The sequence below is a fragment of the Varanus komodoensis genome, unplaced genomic scaffold, assembly GCF_004798865.1.
Source record: "Varanus komodoensis strain SLA01 unplaced genomic scaffold, ASM479886v1 scaffold48, whole genome shotgun sequence".
Lineage (NCBI taxonomy): Eukaryota > Metazoa > Chordata > Lepidosauria > Squamata > Varanidae > Varanus > Varanus komodoensis.
In genome coordinates this window covers 6,752,661-6,775,204 of record NW_025336059.1, presented here as the reverse complement: position 1 = coordinate 6,775,204, position 22,544 = coordinate 6,752,661, and the positions used below count along the sequence as shown (strand labels likewise).

General features: G+C 46.4%; 1 protein-coding gene across 3 annotated transcripts in view; it reads right to left on the bottom strand.

The window, feature by feature from the left end:
• The window catches only part of PRDM16 (PR/SET domain 16), a 473,609-nt gene that overhangs the window by 11,412 nt on the left and 439,653 nt on the right, over nucleotides 1–22,544 (bottom strand). For 2 of the 3 annotated variants that reach the window (XM_044445479.1, XM_044445481.1), the window contains exons 10-15: nucleotides 21,551–21,638; nucleotides 17,636–17,805; nucleotides 15,772–15,849; nucleotides 10,471–10,640; nucleotides 8,783–8,957; nucleotides 1,874–2,104 (exon numbers count right to left, since the gene is read on the bottom strand). In XM_044445479.1, coding sequence (XP_044301414.1) covers nucleotides 1,874–2,104; nucleotides 8,783–8,957; nucleotides 10,471–10,640; nucleotides 15,772–15,849; nucleotides 17,636–17,805; nucleotides 21,551–21,638 — 912 coding nt within the window. The remainder of the gene's footprint in view (nucleotides 1–1,873; nucleotides 2,105–8,782; nucleotides 8,958–10,470; nucleotides 10,641–15,771; nucleotides 15,850–17,635; nucleotides 17,806–21,550; nucleotides 21,639–22,544) is intronic. The other variant, XM_044445480.1, reaches the window with a different exon arrangement.

The following is a 22,544-nucleotide window of genomic DNA, read 5'->3' as shown; positions in this document are numbered from 1 at the left end:
AGGTTGGTGGTCGGTTTGCAGGGGATGCCGCATGAGGCGAGACTGAGGGAACGGGGTCTCTTCAGCCTGGAGGAGAGGAGACTCTGAGGGGATCTGTTGGCGACATGCAGGTATGTGAGGAGATGTCACATGGAGATGGGAAGAGACCTGTTCTCCCCTGCATAGGAAGGCAGGATGCACCCCAACGGAGCAAAGCTCAGGGAACCAGGTTCCATTTAGATACCAGGAAGCACTTCCTGATGGTCTGGACCCCCAGGGTGTGGAATGGGCTTCCACGAGGGGTCGTTGAGGCCCCATCGGTGCGGGTGTTCAAAGATAGGCTGGACGTGCACATGGTGGGCATGTCGTGAGCGGAGGTGGCTGGAGCCGGGGGTCAGACTTGATGGCCCGGGAGACCCCTTCTGACTCGCTCTGTTTCACACATGTCTGCTTTGTACTAGAGTATCACTTCTGTACTTTTTAATGCTGCAGTCTGACTGCATTAGACCAGTGGTGGCTGGACAGACCCAGGCTGCACGCTCCACAGACCGCCACTGGATTTGGGGATTAAAACCAAAAACAAAAAAACTAGAGTCCAGTGGACTCCAAAATAGAAACCCTGGGGTCCTAAAGACTTCTAGGCTCTACAGCTTGTGCAGATCAGGTTTCCTTATTGCTCCATTACCTGACTGACACCATTCTGAGGAGCAAGCCAACTGAGAAAGCCCCAGGAGAAATAAGATCATAGAATTCTAGAATAGTAGAGTTGGAAGGGGCCAGAAGGCCATCTGGTCCTACCCCCTTCTGCTGCAGGACTCTAAGTCACACCTTCCCATTCAGATAAGTATAGAGCTTCTAGATAAGGCTTATGAGTTTCCGGACAGCATGTACCTTCCCTGAATCCAGTGAGATCCTCTCACCTACACTGCCTAGTTTTCACATGATGAAAGGGGCTGAGAGGTTCTCCTCTGGACCTTGCACAAGCTCTCCCACTGCCCAGGTGGGACAGAACGTAGGATGGAACAGAACAGAACATGTCCAAGGATAGGCTGGACATGCACAGGGTGGGCATGTCGTGAGCGGAGCAGGCTGGAGCCGGGGGTCAGACTAGATGGTCCGGGAGACCCCTTCTGACTCGCTCTATGTTTCTATCTGTGGCTGCACCACTTTCTCGGCTGCCTCCACGAAGAGCCACATGGCTGGAAGAAGCGGCCGCCCAGGTCTTAGGAGAGCTTGCAAGAGCTCGACCGGGCCCCATGAGACTTGCGCAGATTCTCGCAAGGTCCCGGCTTCTTCTGGCTTTGCAGCTCTTGATGGGAAAAGCAGTGTGTGGGGAGCTGCCCTAGAGAGCCTGTGAGAAAGCCGTGGTTGGAAATGGGCTGGTGGGACTCCCTGGCACACTTCCTGGCGGTGGCGGCAGCAGCAGCAGGTCCTTCTGCTGTGGTGTGGAGTGGCGGCGGCGGCACCGTTCAGTGCTCTTCCTGCTCCCTGACCGGAGGTGGGCCCCTCTCTCTGTTTCATAGGTGGGCTGGCCCTGCACTAGCCTGGGAGAGTGTGGGCTCCAGGGAGAGCATGGTCATGTGTGCATGGTGCATTCAAGGCACCTGGGGATCATGGGAACTGCATTTCTCAAGTTCCCCAGATCCCCCGGAGGAACAGCACGGATGTGGGGCATCCAAGGCCTCCCGGCAGCCAGGAGGGGCTGGCATAGGATGGAAACATTCTGTTGCTCTACTGGTCAGCACAACCCAAGCCCAGTGTCTTCCGTGGGGAGGGGGTGGCATCTCTACGTTTGATGCTCTAGCCATGCCAAATGGATGAATCATGGTTAATCCATGACTTGCCAATGAAGGGCAGGAGAAGCCGGTCCTTCCTCCCACTCTGTCCCACCCACCTTCGGGTGCGGTCAAAATTCATGGTAAGGGATGTGGCCTCTTCATCTTCCTCATCCTCATATCCTCCTTGTGGCTCTGTCGTGGGCGATGCGGTCTCGTCCTGCGACTTCCCTGTTAGGCTGTCGTCATCTTCTTCTTCCAGTTCTTCCTCTTCCTCATCCACATCTTCCACTTTGTCATTTGCAAGGCCGTGACACTGGGAGCTACCATCAGCATTCTGGATTTCAGGCCTGCAAAGGATGCCCACAAAAGATTAGCAGGAGGGATTACAAATGGAAAGCAAAAACCAAGTCCCACTGAACGTCTGCTGATGGAATTTTGCTTCCCTGCCTTCCCATTGCAGCTAGAGAATCTTTCCTACCCGAGAAGGTTCTTGGAAATATTTGAAGCTCTTCGGTTTCAAAAAAAAGGTGAACAAGAAGAGACAGAGATTTAGAAAAAGATGCCTGGTGTGGAAAAAGTAAATAGTGTTGGCCACCGGTTTAATTTCACATATATGGGTATCTGGCCTCTCAAAGGTTCACACTCTGTTGTGCAATTTAAACAGAAGTAGATCTTTCATCTAGGACTTTTAGGACTATCAAAATCTGCCTAGTAAACAATGTCCCCAAATTTCAGCGTCCTGCCTGTTATAGATTTCTTTCTATAAAGCAAAGCATGCCCGGAGTAATCCCTGTATATTATACTTCTATGGGCTACTTTTGTGACCCCAAACAAAGGCACACAAGAATGTTAACCCCAGGTCTTCTTAGCCCCTTTTGAAAGCTAAGAGCCTGGGGTAAACCCTTCAGGAAACACTATTTGAATCCATCAAGAGCAACTTTCTTAAAAGGGCACTTTAAATTTGGAAGGCCAACGTATGTTTGCACAGATTGAAGGAGCACAGGTCAAGATGTATCATGCAGATGTTCTTGTTATGCGTCACTGCAAAATTCTTCCACCACCTGCACTAACCAAAACCCTAGAGCCATTCTCACGGTGATTCAGATTTCCTGGAGGAGACATGGCCTTGCCTGAAGCATTTCCAATTGGGGTCAGAATTGGCCCCTTTTTCAATGAATGTTGGATTTCATATAAATGCAGGGTGCTGCTTAAAAGGGCATTAGACGTAGGAAATAAGCTATTGGTCCTAGGTGGCTCCTAGTCCTCATGAACAGAGGCAGTTGCTGGGGAGCTGCCGCCTCCAAGCTTCCTGAAGCATCTGGTTGGCTGCTGAAGCAAACACGAGGCAGGACAGGGAGGGCCATTGTCCGGTCCAGCAGGGCTCTTCTCGCATTGTGTCGTCTCTTTGGCAAGCATGATCTGTAAGCCGAATCCTTCCTTTTTAGATCGTCAGCATGGCTGGACACGAGTGGCAGCTCTCGGACACTGTCGCGAGAGACACAGCAAACTGCTCACTTCCCTCGACTCCACCAGGCGCTGCTTCACGCCACTTTAGTCCAACAAGGTCCTGCTAGCCTTTCCCCCAGTAAGACAGTTGCTACCATCACTAGGAATGGGGAGAGCAGGTGGATGGTGGAGCCAAAACACCAGAAGACGACTCTGCTGCTTGAGGAGCATCCTGGGTCTGGTAGGGGACTCCCTACGCTAGGAGCCCCAGTGACGGTCCATGCCGATCCTGTTTAATCTTGTCTTTGGGGCCGATCCTGTTTAATCTTGTCTTTGGGGCCGATCCTGTTTAATCTTTTCATCAATGACACGGAAGAAGGGGTGAACAGTCTGCTGGTGAAATTTGCAAACAACACTAAAACTGGAGCAGTGGCCACAACTGAGGAGCAGGTACTCCAGATCCAAAAGGACCTGGACAGACTATGGAAGTGGGCAGGAGACAACAGGATGGCGTTCAATGTGGATAAGTGCAAGGTCTTGCACTTGGGGCATAGGAATAGCTGTCATAAGTACAGGTTAGGGGACAAGTGGCTGAAGAGCAGCACTTGTGAAAGGGACCTCGGGGTGCTGGTTGACTGCAGGCTGAACATGAGCCAGCAGTGTGATGTGGTGGCCAAGAGGGCAAACGCCACCCTTGGTTGCATAGCCAGAAGTGTGGCTTCTAGATCGAGAGAGGTGTTGCTACCACTCTACACGACTCTGGTGCGCCTGCAACTGGAGCATTGTGCTCAGTTTTGGGCCCCTCATTACAGGAAGGATATAGCCAGGTTGGAGTCAGTGCAGCGTAGGGCCACAAGGTTGGTGGCTGGTTTGCAGGGGATGGGGAACGAGGCGAGACTGAGGGAACAGGTCTCTTCAGCCTGGAGAAGAGGAGACTCCGAGGGGATCTGTTGGCGACATACAGGTATGTGAGAGGATGTCACACGGAGGTGGGTAGAGACCTGTTCTCCCCTGCAGAGGAAGGTAGGACGCGCTCCAACAGAGCAAAGCTCAGGGAGCCAAAGCTCAATTTGGATGCCAGGAAGCATTTCCTGACAGTCGGGACCCCGAGGGTGGGAATGGGCATCCACGAGAGGTCGTTGAGGCCCCATCGGTGCGGGTGTTCAAGGATAGGCTGGATGTGCACATGGTGGGCATGTCATGAGCGGAGCCGGCTGGTGCCGGAGGTCGGACTGGATGGCCCGGGAGGCCCCTGCTGACTCGCTCAGCTTCTGTGTCTCTGTGCCCTGGCTCTTGATGCGGGTTGCAGCTGGAACATGCTGGGACGTGCCACAAGGACATCCCCTTGGTCAGGAAGAGGCAGCTCAAAGCGTGTCGGGCCATGCGCCACTGGGGCGCTGATCTGCCAGCTCTGACAGAGCTTTGCTGATGGGGGCCAGGACTGATGGAGGAGCTTGTACCTGCTCCCCACCCTCAGTCCAGCACTTTGGTCAGGGGACAAACTCTTTCCTGTGCACAACAGGACACAGATTTTAAGTGTTACGGATTGGCCCATTTGGGAGAGACACTCAAGCCTGACAAAGAGCAGAAGGAAAGAACCAGGCTGAGATACGTTCCCCTTGCTGGTGCCTACTAGTCCTTTCAGACTTGCTTAGAAATGTTTGCAGAGCTGGTCTGAGCACATCCTTGGGTGCTCCTCAACACCTGGACTCTGCTTATTCACTTGCCCACCTATTTAGCCTCTGTGCCCGTCAGCTTCCCTTCTCAGTTTCCAGCTTCATGGCCCAAATAATTGTTCTGCCTCTGGAGTATTAGACCCATAGAAACAGAGCGCGTCAGAAGGGGTCTCACGGGTCATCTAGTCTGACCCCCGGCTCCAACTGGCTCTGCTCACAACATGCCTACCCTGTGCATGTCCAGCCTATCCTTGAACACCCTCACCAACGGGGCTTCAACCATCTCCCATGGAAGCCCATTCCATACCGTAGGGGTCCTAACCATCAGGAAGTACTTCTTGGCATCCAAGCTGACCAAGCCCTGCTCTGGCCTTTTTGGGAGCATCTGCCCAGCACTCCATCCTGTCTTTGTTCCCAGTTCTGCTGGGACTGAAAATTCCAAGTCATGATGAGTGAACTCAACTTCCTTTGGGAATGAGTGAGCCCCTCCAGAAAGCAAACCAGTTAATTCCCTTTCAGCTGTTCAGTCTAGAAATCCGAGCCCCTCCTTTTCACACAGGATATAAGCATCCTCCCACTACGCACTGCATTCTCCTAAGGAAGCATGAAATCCAAATTCACGCACATACCACCAGCCTCAGCCCCAGGCTTGTCAAACATGCCTTTGGAAGCACCTGGAGCACTGAAGAAGCAGTTCCCAGCCCCTGGGGACCATGGGAAATATAGTTTGCAGCGTGCCTGCATTTTCTAGTGCAGCATCATAGGGACTGTGTATGCTCTGGAATACAAGAAAAGTCGATCATGCCATTTCCACGGCATTTGACATTCTGACTGTCAGGTGCCCTGGGAAATGCCATTTCCCAGGACTCCCTGTTGACCTTTGGAGGCCCTGAAGATCAGCTTGAGCCCTGTTGAAGAGCAACTTAAGGGAAAAGTCTTGCAGCACAGCATTACGATCTGCAGAAGTCTGCAGTACAAGTCAGATGACATTCCCCATTTCAAATGTCTAAATGATTGCTGTTTATAACTTGTAGCTTGCTATAGGAAATTGTATGTTTGCTACCGTCCTACCAAAATCCAGGAACAGCAGTGTTCCAGATGGAAAATAAGGGCCATTGACAAAGAACTCATTTGCACCTGATCTGAGGGCCAGTAAGCATGCAATTCTCCAAACAAAAATGGAATGATTAAAATAAAATAAAATAAAACAATACAATACAATAATAGAAAATGCCTGTGTTCATTTTACACAGCATTTATACCAGACAGGTATACCTGGTGCATTCCTTCTCTTCTTTTCAGCACCAGGTGAAAAACCTTTTATTTTCCAGTTATTTTAATAGTTAGATTTGTCATGGTGTTTTGAATATAGTTTCTTATCCTGTAAGCTGCCTAGAGACCCTGTGGGCTATGGGGCAGTATAGATATGTAATATAAGTAAATCCATTTGGAAATATAAGAAAGACAGAAGTATAATTGCACCTGGCATCGAACAGTGGGACAGCAGGCATGTGCAATGTTAAAAAGGGAGAGTAACTGTTTTTTCTCAGTTGCTCAACAGATTAAATGTCAGTTAATCAGAGGGTTAAAAAAGGGTCAGGAGAGGCACACGGTTCCTGTAAGCCTTGCATATTGTCATATAGTCCAAATGAGCTAAGAGGGATGCTTGTGTTCTTGGGTTCTAAACCTGATTCTCCCTTGGGATCAATTAGGCCAGTCAGCTGATAATTCGAGTGCTATCTCACGTCTACATTTCTCTCTGTCTCTCTCTCTCTCTCTCTCTCTCTGCATGCATCTACAGTAAAACAGATTCTAGGAATCAGGATTCCCAATGTTGCGCAAAAGGCGCTTTCACAACTTTTAATTCTGTGTACACGGAGACATGAAATCTTGAACGCAAACAAACGGCAGCCCATCTTTTGGGGTCCTGAGCAAAGCTGCCACCTGCTTTGTTTTTTTGTAAGCGAAAAGGGAAGGACATTTGGAAGTAGAAATGGGGTATCTGTCTCCATTTTTGCTTTCCTCCATCTTCTGCTCCCAATAAACATGGAGTCATCAACTCACGTTTATCGTAAAGGTAAAAAAGTGCAGGGGATACGGGAGGAGCGTTGGACACAGAGGCCACCCATGGCATCCCCTATTGCAAGGGCTGATAATGGAGAAGACCCCCATCTAGCTGAGGTCCTGGGATGCTGAAGCCCATCAAAGTAGACAATGCCAGGCTAGAGGCACCAGGGGTATCTTTCTGCCCCTGTCATGCCCCTTCTGGAGGAATTCTCCCCCTCCAAGGAGTTGGAGCTCCAAGTCACAAAACCACTGATAATCAGGAAGCCCAGGGGAACTGGATTATGAAGCCACGAGGAGGATTCAGAAGATGGGTGGCCACTGCTTCTCAGTCACTAGGACTGCTGTGAGAAGAAGCCCCAGAGAGGAAAGACCAGCATTTTTGCTCAGGATTTGCTCATGCCTAACACCAAATGTTTAGTAATGGTAAAATATCAGATTTTCAGTTTCAGCTGCAAATTCACATATACACAATGTATTTTCACAGGCGAGGCTATTAATTATCAGCTAATCTGGAATGTGAATGCAAAACGCAACTGAACTGATTTTTGGTCTCAGGTTAACAGAATGAACACAAGGCCGAGGCACTGCAAGAGACCATCAAAACACTCTTTGGACAGTGTCCCAAATAACAACATGGGTTTGTCCTTTGGTTTTCCACCTGGGACCAGGAGCTCCCAAGGTGTCCAAGTAAAGAAGGAAACATCTGTTCCACCAGGAAGCCCCTCCAACCAAAGGGATGTTCACAAGCTTTCTCTTTTGCTTGTTCGATACAACTTTGCATCCATATTTCCTCATTGTATTCAATTAAACTGTGCATCATCTTTGATTTGGCAGCTTCATTTCTGCCTAAGCGTCCTCAAATCTAAACTGAGGTACCTAGGCTGGTGTTAGAACAGGCTCTGAAATGGAAAAAGGTGGAGAGAAAGGAAGTATGGACTGGAATTCCATATAACTATGGACTAGGGAATGCGCTCCCTAGAGAGGTCCACCTGGCGCCATCCTTACATGCTCTTCGGCACCAGGTCAAGACCTTTTTATTTGACCAATATTTTAATGTTAATTGATTTTAGTGAATTTAAATAAGTTAGTAGTTAACTTATTTTAATTACTGTATTTTATGTATTCAGTCGTAGTATAGCTAATTTATTTTGTTTAGGCTTTAGATGATATTATATTGTAAGCCATCCAGAGATGACAGTGATGGACGCCCTATAAATGTCCTACATAAATAACATCCTACCAGGTGTTTTGTTCTCTCACCTATTTGAAAAACGTTCTAGTCAACAGACTAACATTTTGGCTTGTCCCCATGCATTAGAGACAATGACAGGACTACAGAATGCTGACGGGGCTCACATGAACGGCTGTCTCTACTTTTCTTTTTAATCACTTCACACAGAAATACAGCATTTCAGGGTTGTCCCTGACACGCTACTTTTCTACATGCAAGGATTTATTTATTTATTGGTCCGGAGGAGGACTTGACTATGTGAGCCTACACAGCCACAGAATGTACATTCTAATAAAGATAACAGGGATGTTTCATGCTGTTCCACAATTCCTCCACACACCTCACAAATATTACCTCACCAATCCTTCATATGCTTAACTCTGCTCATGTTAAGTGTAGGAAACTGATATTCTGGGTCGGGTGCCCTGCAGCTCTCCCTGTGGTGACCAGAGGTCTGCAGTGGGCCTTGGTTTCAGCCTCGAATTCCTACCCTCAAAGTGCAAGCAAGACTTGTGCTTTCTCACCGAAATATCGGCCTCTCCCATGCATAGCTAAGGTTTGAACTGGGGTCTTCCAGTCCACACCCCACTCCGCTTCTCACGTACCTTTTATCTGCCAAAGCGGACGATTGGTTCATTTCGCTGTTCGCAATGAAGTTCCGGATTTCAGAGAAATAGGAATCTTCTTTCTCGTCTAACAGTGCATGGTTGTCTGATTCTGAGGTTGGTGAGCAAGCGTTGTTCCCCAGGTGGTTGGTGGTAAGGCCAGTGTGTTGACTCACTAGGTAAGGAAAGAGGAGAACCAGGGAAGGTCAAGATCGGGGCGAACCGAACTGGTCCGTCTAACAGAACACTCGTCGCAATGGGGCCTGGACGGTAAGCTGCGCTTCCTCCCACTGTTAGGCTTCAGAGATTCAGGTGGTGGAGAGAGGAAAGGGTTGGAATCAAAACAGGCCCAGTGAAAAGAGGCATTTTTTAGTATGTTCCAAGAAACCCCCAAATTATACAGAAGTTTAAAACCTTTAAAAGCCAAACAGGGTATCCGCAAGAAAAAAGCTGCCAACCAAGACAAAATATGTAAGTTTCATGAACCCTGCTGTACTGAGAGGGAGAGAGTTAGGAAGCAGATGTATTTCTACAATTGTCCTATAATCTTTGAGGAGCTGACAATATCCATAAATTAGTCCATGGTTACAATTTTGTATTCCACACATTAAACCCACTGTTCTCTCTCCGGCTTGTGCATGCCAGACCTGAGATGCACGGTTTTGGAGATTGAAAATCTTGTAAAATCTATAAACGTGCTTCTAGGGAAATTAAAATATACTGTCTGGAATATTGGGTGTGGCTCTCCTAGTGGGCCATTCCATAGTGTAGGGACAACCACCGAGAAAGTCCTTTGGGGAGTTGACATTAATCCCACAGAAGAAGATTCTCCCTAGAGGACCTCAGCTGGTGAGGTGGAAGACATGGACAAAGACACTCCTGAAAGTGTTTTGGACATAAGCCATGTCGGGCTTTAAAGGTAATTACCAGTACCTTGTACTGTATCTGGAAACGTATTGCCAGCCAGGGCAAAGACTCTGAAATAGGTGAATGCCCAACCTTGGAAGCTAAGCAGGGTTGGGCTTGGTTGAAATCTGGGTGGGTGACTTAATGCTATGAACCACACAGACAGCTTTGCTATGGGTGGTACAAGTATGTGGGTTGGGGTTGTGGTTGTGGTTGGGGATGGGGTCACTCCATAATGTCCCAGACACCAGCCTGGCTGCCACCTTTTGTACCAGTTGTGGTTTCTGGAGTGGGCACAAGGGTGAATCTATGTACAGCACATTGCAGAATTTGAGCCTAGAAGTTACCAATGCATGCAATACTGTTTTCCGGTCAGTCTCCTCCAGAGAGGGATGCCGTTGGTGAATCATCCAAAGCTGATAGAAGCTGTGGTCAAGAGTGCCGGCTATCTGACATCTGATGGCTGGGCTTCCAATAAAAAATGCACACATATACTAGGAGCTATGTATATATGCCCGTGTATATAGTGGCATCTATTAAGATAGAATCATACAATATTAAGGAAAGTGGCTTGCGAAACAGAGTAAATTAGGTAAAATTTTGAGCTGAAAATGCACAACTCAAGTGTTTTCATGCAGACTTGGAAAAAACAGTTGCAGAAATGAGATGTGACAAAATGAAGAATGGAAAACAGAATGCAGAGCAGCAGCTAAAAGGGAGAGATCCACCCATCTCTGTCAAAGGCGCGGTTAGCCATGACCAGCACCCGCTTTCCTTGTTACCTGGGACATTCTCGTGTTCGTGCTTTTTCAGATGCCGGTCCAGATTGGTCTGCTGGCCAAAACACCGATTACATAAATGGCATTTGAATGGCTTCTCCTTGTTGTGGATGTTTCGAACGTGGCGTTGGAGGTTTGATGAAATACTGAATGACCTGTCACAATATTTACACCTGAAAAAAGACATCAAAGCAAAGCAGGATTGTTGGCAAGGGAGAGGAAAGGCCGCAAGGTGATGTCCCATCACACTTAGATACAGCGCCAGGTGAGTGCCCCCTTCTCTCCAGGTGCTCTGCCATCAAGGGGCAAGGAAACAGCGATCCTCCATGAGCTGAAGCAAGTTTGTAACTAAGAACCAAGTGCCTGACTTTGCTTCTTTCCTCTTCCCTCCAAGCCCCCCTTTCCTTTTGCGCCATGGCTTTCAGATTTGGAGGGCTGCAAACAGACGTACTCTTGTTATGTTGCTCTATGAGCCTTTTAGCTGAACAGCAGGATCGAAAATGCTATGAAGTAAATAAATAATTGACAGATAGTGAAAAACAGATAAGGTTTACATGCAACCTTTGATCGGATCATTGTCCATCGCAGCATCCAGTTTTTGACTACCTCCAAGACAACGTGACAGAAAAAAACAACCATTTTATGTTTGGGTGACTGTTACCGCAGCAGGGATGAGAATTGCGATCTAGCAATGAGTGCAGGCTAATGATATCAGCTAGGGAATGATGGTGAGGCTCAACAATCTTACATGTTAAATATTTCTAAATTCCCTGAAGAGGGCAGCATCGGATTGCTAAAGCCCAGAGATTTGGAGTGCCCGGTGAAGTCACACAGAACTGTGCCATACTCCTTATTCTTTCTTTGAGAACTTTGCTCCATCCTCATCAAGAATCAGATCAAACACACCCAAATTTCTCAGCACAGCGTGCCAAGGACAAGAAACGGGGGCTTCCACCTTCCGGACATTCAATTTGCTAGCTTGTATCCCTTGTCCATCAATGAGGAGCAAGGTCAGTTAATTTTTAAAAGCAGTCTGGAGAATTGCAAGCATCACCACTCCACGTGGTTCAGATAAGCATTGACTTTCCAAATTTGCAATCTCAGGAAACATGGCTAACTTTCAAGAAAATATATCCAATTATTTGTACAAATAGCAGATAAACATATAGGGAACCCACCCTACACATTTGGAGACTAATTGGATTAGACTATGTAGAAGAGAAATAAAACAAGATAATTTTATGAAAATACGGCATTCAGTATTTGTCTGTGAAAGGGACTCAAACAACAGAAGACCAAGTGGGGAATTGGCTGGAATGCTGGTCAGCTTAAGCTTTGGAACCTGTTGTGTGTATAAGATGAATCTTGGATTGTGTTATAATGTAAATGGTTTAACTTTGTGATTTTTTAGGATTGTCAATAAAAAGGAAAAAAAAATCATCACTGATTTTTTCTTGCCTTGATAGTAAGCTGGCAGCCAATGCAGCTGGCACAGCTGGTGGAAATGCATGGCTGGGCACCCCACTCGACAGCTGAACTTCAGCTGTGGCAAGGGCAGCCCCAGGCAGAGCACAACATCACAGTCGTCCAGCTACCGATCCAGGTGGGTTGGAGTGTCCAGGAATGGGCACTGCTGACCATCACCTTCAACTGGTAGAAGGTCCTCTGTGCTACAGAAATCACATGGACCTCTCAAGAGGACGCGGGATCCAGGAGCTGCGTTACTTTTATTCTTTCCGTGGGGAGTGCATCCCATCCCAAAGGTAAACCCCCCAGTTCGCAGACCCAGGGACTCAGCCTTCCTAGACGCAACCTTCCCAGGGTTCAGCTTCTTGGCTGCCCTCCAGGCCTGAACATCTGTCACCTTGGGATGAGGCTGGGCAGCTGGATGAGCAGCATCAGTAGCCAATGCTCCCCACCTTCCTCTAGCCATTGGGGAGGTGCCCATGGGTGGGTTGCAGGATGTAGGGACCCCACACTATCAAGGGGTGAGCTGAAGCTCTCCAGGGAAAACCAGAGACCAGCTGCCATCCTGCTCACCAGCCGAGCTTGAGTATATGGGGGTTAAAAGACGGAGAACGGAAACCACAAAGGAAGTCAATGCTGAGAGACTGTTCGAGTTAAGCTGTGCACCTTTTGCATTGAGTCACATTTTATTCTGCACCTAAGTTGAGAAGTACAGATGGCGCTTAAAAATACCTTTACCGTTACGATAAGATATGCATGTGGATGCTGGCATATAATTCCCAGTATAATGGCCATTATCAATAATAAAGATTTTGTATACCTTGGCTCAGTCATCCATTCAAAAGGAGACTGCAGCCAAGAAATTTGGAGAAGGCTGAGACTTGGAAAGGGCGTAAAGAAGGAACTGGAAAAGATAATCAAATATAAAGATGTTTCACTGGAGACCAAGGCCAAGATCATCCATACGACTGTTTTACTAATCGCTATGTACTGGTGTGAAAGTTTTATTTAAACGTCATTTTAATTGTTAACAATATTTACTTATTTATCTGGCCAGGGTGACTTCTTTTCTTTTCTTTTCTTTTCTTTTCTTTTCTTTTCTTTTCTTTTCTAACTTTTCTAACTTCTTTTATATCGTTTATATTTTTATTTATTTTATATTATTAATTTTAATTTTATATTGTTATTTTTGTATTGTATTTTATTGTGTTGTAAGCCGCCCCGAGACTTTGGCAAGGGGAGGCATAGAAATGTTCTAATAATAATAATAATAATAATAATAATAATAATAATAATAATAATAAAAGCTGGGCACTGAAGAAAGCTGACAAAAAGAAAATGGATGCTTTCAAAACATGGTGTTGAAGGAGAGCCTTGCAAAGACCCTGGACCAACAGAAAGACAAACAAGTGGATGTAGATCAAACTAAGCCAGAGCTTTTCCCTAGAAGCAAAGGATGACAAAACCGAAGCTGTTGTGCTTTGGGCACCCCATGAGAAAGCCAGACTCCCTGGAGAAGAGCATCATGGTCAAGCAAGTCAAAGACAGAAGATGAAAGGGAAGATCAGGTAAGAGATGGACGGACTCCATCGAGGAAGCCGCAGCCCTGAATGTAGCAGCTAAGCAGGCATGTCATGGAGAAGACATTTTGGAGGGTTCCACTCATAGGGTTGGAGATGACTCGGTGGCACGTCACAACGACAGAAGCAGCAGAGCTTCTCGCCAAGGCGCTGCTCCATCCAGAGCGCTCCCCCAGTCTTGTGACTGAATGGTCATCTGTGCCCTTTATCCTTGACTGAGCATTGCTGTCCCCAGAATGGTGGCTTCCTTCAGGCCATCCTGAAGACGAGCTGACTCAGTCACCTTTGCCTGGCTGTCCCCCAGGTGGCCGCTGCCCAACCCCCAGGCTGCAGAAGACACCCGCTCCACCAAAATGGCCGCTTCATTCCATCTCACCTCCAAGACTGCTGGTTCTTCATGCCCATAGCAGAGGCTGAGTAATTTCTTTCTTACCAAACAAGGACAACAAGTAAGAAATCCACTTTCGTTTAAGTTATCTGACACCAACAGCAGCTCCTGTCTGAGTCATGGGCCCAACACAGAAATATATGAGTTACAGCTTCATGATGGGTTTCTTCCTCCCCAGACCAAGCCAGAAAGCTTTCCAAACAATAACAGTTATTATTTTTTGTTAAACTTAGAAGCCAAAGTTGTGAACCAAGCAAAAGAAAATAATGACCCATGCTCTTCACGAAACATCGCATTGGCCCTCTGGAGAGTCATTACTATGCAAGAATGTTCAGAAGTCAAAATTCAATGACTACAAAAATGCATGGCCCTTTATTTCTGGGAGAGGACCAGACCAAACACATCTTTATTTTGCTAACTTATGCTAAGTACTAAAGTCTCCTTTTTTGGAAGAAAAATGGCTTAAATAAGCTGTGAATAAATGGGAGCGTGCTTTGGACCGAACACCCAAACCTGGTGGTATTGGTTTCATTCTAAGCAAAATAGATCAGAACGGGGCAAAGTCATTACAACATGCACATAAGTCAGGCTTTAGGTGGATTGGGGTGTTGGTGGGGGAAAGGATCTGAAATTTCTGCCAGGAGGATTCTGATTCGACGTTCAAGGATGGTATGATTTGTGGGGTTCAATATAGGCACTGATTTGGGGAAATTTTCTTAAGAGGTTGTTGACATGCTCCATTTTTTCCTAGAATGTTCTAGAAAAAAACCTGTCCTCTGCCATCACACCAATCATAAACCTCCCTATGCATTTTGCTTCCCCATTTCAAATTTATCTCAGATTTGAGGGAGGGGATTTAGGTTGGCCCTTCAAAAACCCCAACAGATGAACCTCCAATATACAACACCATGTCCAGTCTGAGAAGCAAACTTCTAGCCCAAGCTGCCCACACACGTGCTTCTAGGGCCTCTGCATTGCCAGTTTTATTTACTTTCATTTCACTGCTTAAAAGATAACCAAGTTTTGCTGCTCTTGATGGTTCTAAAATAGTTCCTCTGAGCTGCAATATAAAATCTGAACACCTGGATGGGGAAAACGGATTTGGATGAAAACCACCAAGTCCTCCATTGGCAGGTTCTCTCCTTCCAGTTTGAATGCCATTCTATCCCACAACGAACCGGGCTGGAAGTTCTTTTGGTAGAATTCTTCTGCACTCTTAGAATTCAGCAGTGTTTCAAACTCTTGCTAAAAGCTTTCTGCCCCATATGAAACTGAGATCTGAATGTGAATATCCAAGGTATCTTTTACATGTAATTACTGCGGTGAGGATTGCATTTGCTCAACACTGGAAAAGTGAAGAACCACCCTCCGACGAACCGATCCTAAAAAAGATCTTGGACTGTGCAGAAATAGATAGATTGACTTTGTCACTGAAGGAGAAAGAAGATACTGATTTCTATCAAACTTGGGACTCTTTTTATCATTGGCTAGAGAAACGGGACTTCATATAGATTTAAATATGTTTCTAAGTTATCATACATGGAAAAAAAAATGTGGGGGCTGACCCAGCAGGCCCAATGTTTTTGATGATTGATGATATTTTAAGTTTTTCTTTGTTTTTAGGATTATATTTTTGAATAAAACTTATTATAAAAAAATATCTGAGGTGTCAATCCGTTTCCACTCTTGTCAATCCGTTTCCACTCTGGATCTGCCTAGAACACTAGGGACCGTCTCAGAATCCTGTGATTACTGGTTCCATAAAAAGATGTGTGTGTTGGATAGATGTGGCCCAGTCCCTCCCTCCAAAACTCTCAAATGTGCTTTTTTGCTGTTCTTCTTGATTTCAGCAGACATGTTCTTACTCACCTGTAAGGTTGTTCTCCCGTGTGTGTCCGGAGATGTCTTGTAAGATTGGCTGAACGTGGGAAGATTTTACCACAGTACCTAGAAGGTGGAGAGAGGGTCAACTTCATAGGATTATTGTTCATTCAGACACAGTGATGGAGTAGTGATAATCTCACTGGACAAAGTCCATTTTGGCAAACTTACTTTCACTGAGTATGCAAAGTGTGTTGCAATTAAAAGGTCACCTACAAAGATCCATCAGAGGTATATAAAGACTCTTGGATGTCTTTTATGGGCAGTTCATATGACCCAGATCAGGCGTTAGAAGCTAATCTGAAGCGTTGTGGAGTCACTAATTTGGCATGTTCCCTGGCAACACACGTGCATTTCTGCAGCCACATTCTCCTTGCTACAAAAGGAAATCCTGATTGGCCTTCATCTCGGCTGGCCTGAGTCCTTTTCAATGCACCATCGTCATCACAAAACTGTATCTGATAGAAAACCACACTGATCAGTGATTATCCATTTGCTAAAAGGAGGTTCCCAGTGCTTCTCATGGCACATCTGGGTTACTTACATGGAAGGAGGTTTTCTGAGTGATCATAAATGTGGATTCTGGGCCTGGGAGGAAGGTCTGTCAGAATTTCCTAAAACGTTTAGGTGGGAAGTCCTTCTCCAACTTCCATGCATGGCCAGTGGGTGGTGCACCCAATTTTCCCTTCAGTTCCTCTGAAGGTGTCAGAGCAACTAGGATTGGGATGAAATACCATAGAAGACACCCCTCTAGCAGCCTTCCCCTCAGGCTTGGCCTGGTCTTAGAAGACTCGCTGAGCTGTGCGGAAGCCTGCAGGCCCTCACAGAATGACAGTTGAATGACCAGCAGCCTTCTTCTGGGTCACGTTGAGCAATACAGATGAAGGAACATAGAAACAGAGTGAGTCAGAAGAGACCTCCTGGGACATCTAGTCTGACCCCCAGCTCCAGCTGGCTCCACTCATGACATGCCTACCAGGTGCATGTCCAGCCTGTCCTCGAACACCCTCACCGATGGGGCTTGTACTTGATGGCCTTATAGGTCCCTCCCAACGCTACTACCGTTCTGTTATTGTTATTGTTGTTGTGATTGTTTTGTTATTGTTATTATATTACATTTCTATATTGTGCCCAGCTGAAGCTCTCTGGGCAGTTCACAAGTCACCCATCCAGATTCCCACCCGGCCCGTCTTGCTTAGCTTCCAGGATGAGGCAGGATCAGGCACTTCAGGCTATGTGGAAGCTCACATGTGGTGAATTGAGCACCGAGGAGAGCAACCCAGGCCACAGCTACCTGTCTGGGTTTTGGAAACGGCTGAGCTTTGCTAGACCCTGGTTTGACTGCCTGCACAACAATCGGTATGCAGGCATTCCACCTGGGCTGTTGTGCAGTGACTGCTCCTACTTGGATTGCTCACAATTTCTTTGTTATATTTATATCAACTCTTTCTCTCCTTCCAAGGAACCCATAATTCTCCTTCTCTCCCTCAACCATATCCTCACACCAGTAACCTTGGGAGGCAGGTTGGGTTGAGAGTCTGTGACTACCCCAAGGCCATCCAGGAAGCTCCACGGATGAACCCAGATCTTCAGAATTCCAGTCATGTACTCTTAACCACCACACCAAACTTGCTTTGCTCAGCATATATGAATATAGAAACATAAAAACAGAGAAAGTCAGAAGGGACCTCCCAGGCCATCTAGTCTGACCCTCGGCTCCAGCTGGCTCTGCTCATTACATGCCTATCAGAGCACAGCTCCAGTGTTCTAAAACATGCTCTTTTCTTGCATCTCAGCACTAAGCCATGCCCACATCTTCTTTTCTAGCTGGCTTAATGCCTTTAGTGTTTACCTGCAGGTGTAACGTTCTTTGCCCTTGCGCAAAATGGGGTCCGATAGCGTAGGAGGTGGTGACCGGAAGTTAAAGGGATGATGTGGGAGGGGTTGCAAGGAGGCGCCAGCGTCCGTCTTCATGGCTGCAAAGCTCTCCAGTTTCTCTGTCATTGTTTCTATTGCTGACATCTATTTCCAAAAGGGGGAGAAATCACCGGTCAGTCCAAACCCATGTTGACCATGGCATTTTGCATCCTACTGGATGAACTGAGCATCATCCAACTTCTCTTTGGGAGGGGTTCTGCTCAACTATTCCACTTCCTTCCTTCTCCCACTTTAGCCGCTCGGCAAAGGCAGAAATCTCTTGCTTTCACATTTTAAAACAGCAGTTATAAAGTGCCTATAAACCTGAAAATTGAAGGCAGAAGAAGAAAAGAAAGACCAAGTACGAGACATTGACTCCATCGAGGAAAACACAACCTTGAGTTTACAAGATGTGAGCATGGCTGTCGTGGATTGGGTACTCTGGAAGGCTCTTGCTCATAGGGTTGCCGTAAGTCAGAGCTGACTCGATGGCACAGAGCAACAGCAAAACTGATTCTGTGCATACAGAGGGGAAGAAATGGATTAAACTAAACAACACTTTTCTCTTGTATCTCTTATTAATCTAAACCAAGTCTTTGGAAAGCTACAAGCAACAGAATTATTACAGAAGCCATTTACATTTAGAATTTCAATCCCTCCTTGGTTTTCGTGCATATTTGAAGCATTTTGGTAGGTGTTGTGGCAATCCTATATATAGGCACCTTGGCCGAAGCCCCACTGAAATTTACTTTTGAATAAGCATGCATGGAATTCTACTGATAATGTAATAAGTGAATAACCAAACAGGTAAAGTTTATTTCTAAATCTTTCCAGGCAAAACAATTCCCCATGCCCCAACTTTATGGCCACTCCTGGGCTCTACTTTTCCACCTGCAACTTTGGATGCAAACCAACAGTGCTATGTAGCAAGTGGTTTATGCACTCTAAACTGCCCAGAGGGCTTTGACTACAGGTGGTAGAGAAATTAAATGAAGAAAGGTACAGCAAAAGGCTGTTATCTGCATGATATGGACAGAAGACCTCTGCAAAAATTGTTCCAGTTCCATTGAAGGACCACCAGCTTGCTTGTGCTTAGGATATTCTCCTTTGTGTTTTGGTTGGTGGCCCATCAGACCTAAAACAGATGTCCGGATCTATGTCTGAGCTGAAAAGAGGCATGCAATATTCAGGAACATATCTAGTAGTGAAAAAAGATGCCCCCCCCCCCATTTAACAATATTTGGAGGGTAACTGCAAAAGTTGGAAAGGAAGTAATAAGAGCTAGCATGTTGTGACTATTTGCTCTGTTGAGTTATGGAAATGGAGAACCATGCTATTTTCAGAGTTTGGGTACCATTGAAATACAATGTTCTTCTGGAAATGGGTGGAAGCTTCCATGGATCATAACCTGACACAGGGCATCCTTTGCTCTGTGTTTAGCAAAGGGGCATGGTTCAGTGGCATGAGGAAGGTTGAAGTTCTCATAATTCCAGGTTAGGTTGTAAATGATTCCCACCTAAAACCCAGGAGAGCTGCTGATCATTGGAGCAGACAAAATGGAGTGAGATGGACCAAGGAAGATGGTCCAAGAAAGATGGTCCGAGAAAGACAAAATGGAGTGAGATGGACCAGGAAAGATGGTCCAAGAAAGATGGTCCGAGAAAGACAAAATGGAATGAGATGGACCAGGAAAGATGGCCCGAGAAAGACAAAATGGAGTGAGATGGACCAAGAAAGATGGTCCGAGAAAGATGGTCCGAGAAAGACAAAACGGAGATGGACCAAGAAAGATGGTCCGAGAAAGACAAAATGGAGTGAGATGGACCAAGAAAGATGGTCCGAGAAAGACAAAATGGAGTGAGATGGACCAAGAAAGATGGTCCGAGAAAGACAAAACGGAGATGGACCAAGAAAGGTGGTCTGAGAAAGACAAAATGGAGTGAGATGGGCCAAGAAAGATGGTCCGAGAAAGACAAAATGGAGTGAGATGGACCAAGACCCTTGCTATACTGTTTTGCACTTCTCCACAATCTTGGTGTTTCTGCAGGTGTGCACAGATTTCCTTCTTGTTTGGGTTACATAAGGATTGGAACCAAGAGAACTGAGATCACTGCTAGTATATAGATATAGTAATAGAAGTAGTAATGGAAACAGAATCAGAAATAATAGAAATAGAAATAATAGAAAGAAATTTACGAATTTTTCCCCAGGACTCAATTTCATTAGCTTGGTTTTTATCCTTCTGAGTTTCCCGGCTGTGCTTTCGGTTCGAGTCTGAGTATCTTTCTCACCAGACATACTGGGGATAACTATCAGATTCTTTCAAGGCAGTTCTGCCCTCTGTTCTGACCTACACAAATACCGGATGTTTCTGGCTGGCTTGTCACCATTGTAGGGCCCGTTCAAAAGGAAAATCAAAGGAAGTTATTAACCAAACTCTCAGGCTGAGACAAAACAATGAAGCAACTAAGTTTAGCTGTGAAAGCATCGGCCTTTCACAAAGATGTCCATGTTTTCACTGAGGTGGGAAAGGGCTTAGCAAGGAAACACTGCACACTGAGCCCTGTCAATGAAACCAGAAGCTCCGCTGTTTCTGGCCGAAGGGAGGTGGAAATGGATATCAACAGTTTAGAGTAGACAAGGTCTCCTGACCTATAAGCAGCATTGCAGTGGGGTGCTGCCACTTTGTATTCAGTGGGGATAATTTCCAGGAAAACATGCATAGGATTTCACTGTTTTTCTTGAGCTGTTTTTACGAGGCCACCATGCTCTCAATGCACGTCCAAGCTCTGGCATCTCCAGAGGAAGGCTCTGTGGGAGCTGTCTTGGCATCTCCAGAACTTCTCTATCTCAGGAAGTTGATGTGCTCCATGGGAAGAGCTACTTATGTTTCCTGACAGAACACATGCTTTGCAGGAGAAGGCCAAAATTCAGTCTCCATCTCCATTTGGAATGGTTGATGGGATAAGATTCTACAATGCTTTGCCACCAGCTAAGGTAGACAAGATGGAGCAGGATGGACCATGGTCCCACTTAGCACTCCATATCTGACTCACTGCAATTAGGATTCCCCACGTTGGAAGCCACCAGAGAAGGTAGGGTGGGACCCCTCAGCTCAGCAGGTAAGGGGGTGGGACCCCTCTCCCCATCCCCAGTATTCCTATATAATCCGAATGCTGTGCTATTCCAGTGGTATATCTTGGTAGTTTCAGAACCAGGACTTTGTAGTCTTAATGGGGATCCATATTTAAGTAGCAAATCCTTCAGTTGTGAAGCATGGAACTAACATTTCTCTCCTCTTCCCAACACCATCCCATCATTGAGAATTGCTTCTACATTCTTGATACATCAGAGTCAAACAAAAGAATGTTTCTCTGGTCCTGCCTATCAGAAAATAACAAATATCATAAGCCAGGGCAACTTCATGTACTAAACACACTGAAATCACAGATCCATAATGAATTCAGAAATAAAATGGAGTTTGCTTCAGCTGTCCTGATGCTAAACACACATACTTGGGTGGAACCACCAAGATGAGCACTTGTAACCTTGCAGGCACCTGGCTGTCTGTCCCCTAACTATAAGGAGGAAGGCTGGAGCAGGATCATTGTCAGCCGCAATGGTCCCCAGCATGACCAGGCCAACCAAGCACTGATGCCAGGCTTCAATGCCACTGCCTCCATCCAACAACGGGGACCTCCAATGTCCTGTAACTCTGGCCTCCTCTGCCTACCTCCTAGACCACACCATCCCTGGGATCTGGTGTTCCCTACATGCTCCTTCTCAAGGTCAGGACAGAACACTGAGAAAGCGATCAGAAGATCCAAAATGTGGTCTTCCTTGGTCTTACCTGGGGATGAAAAAGCAGCGGTGAAGGTCTCAGGTACTTCTCCTTCAGCGCTCCCACTGAGTCCACCACCTTCCGCTTCTCCACCCTGCTGGACAGCAGCACAGAGGGTTACATACCTTTTGGGGGCCTCAAAAGACAGAAGAACTTGCACAAGCTGCTTTTGGGGCATATACGTAGTTTGTTTGTTTTTTTAAAAGTGGAGGAAGTTTTCTAAGGGATTGGAAAATGGGAGCTGAATTTTCTGCTAATCTTCAGCAGCTTCTCTGATGGACTATTAATATTGTGCAAGTATTGTTGAAGGCTGCAGGCAGGAAAATATCATAGAGCCCAAGAAAGAGAGGGGGGGGGATTGAGTTTCAGGAGAGTCTTAACTCTTTGGTAGAACACACGTTCTCAGAGAGCAGGGCTGGGAAAGCCTGCACTTGATATCAGAAGAGCCGCTGCCCATTGCATGGACTGATGCTTGAAGGCCATTTCAAATACCATGCAGAAGGTGCTTTTCTATCTGCAGGGGTTAAATGAAATGGACCTCTCTTTCCTGTGTTTTAGGATATTGATTTACATGGTAGAAAAGCTGGGGTGCTACACGTGAAACCCACTGGGATGTTGACATGCCTTGCTGGTCAGTGGCCATTGTTTGGGAGGGTGGTGTGTGTCAAGATGTGGCCACGCAGGGCCTCGTGGGTGCTCAGTAGCCACAGAATGGTGCGTGGCAGCTGGGAAAACTAACCAGAAAAAGAGAGTAAAGGACCCTGCTAGGAGGGAATAGTTGGCTGGAACTCAGCAGAGGAGCAATCCTGCTTGGCAGTGAGGATGCATTTCAGCATTTCAGCCTCGGGGCCCACCAGTCTCCATCTAGGAAGACTGCTGCGTTAACTCAATGCAGCATCAGTTGGGTTGAAAAAGTATGGCAGTGCCTGCCATCCCATTTCTATTCTTATGGCCTGTTGCCGTTTACCAACATCTTCTATTCTGACTAGAAAAGCCTTCTCTA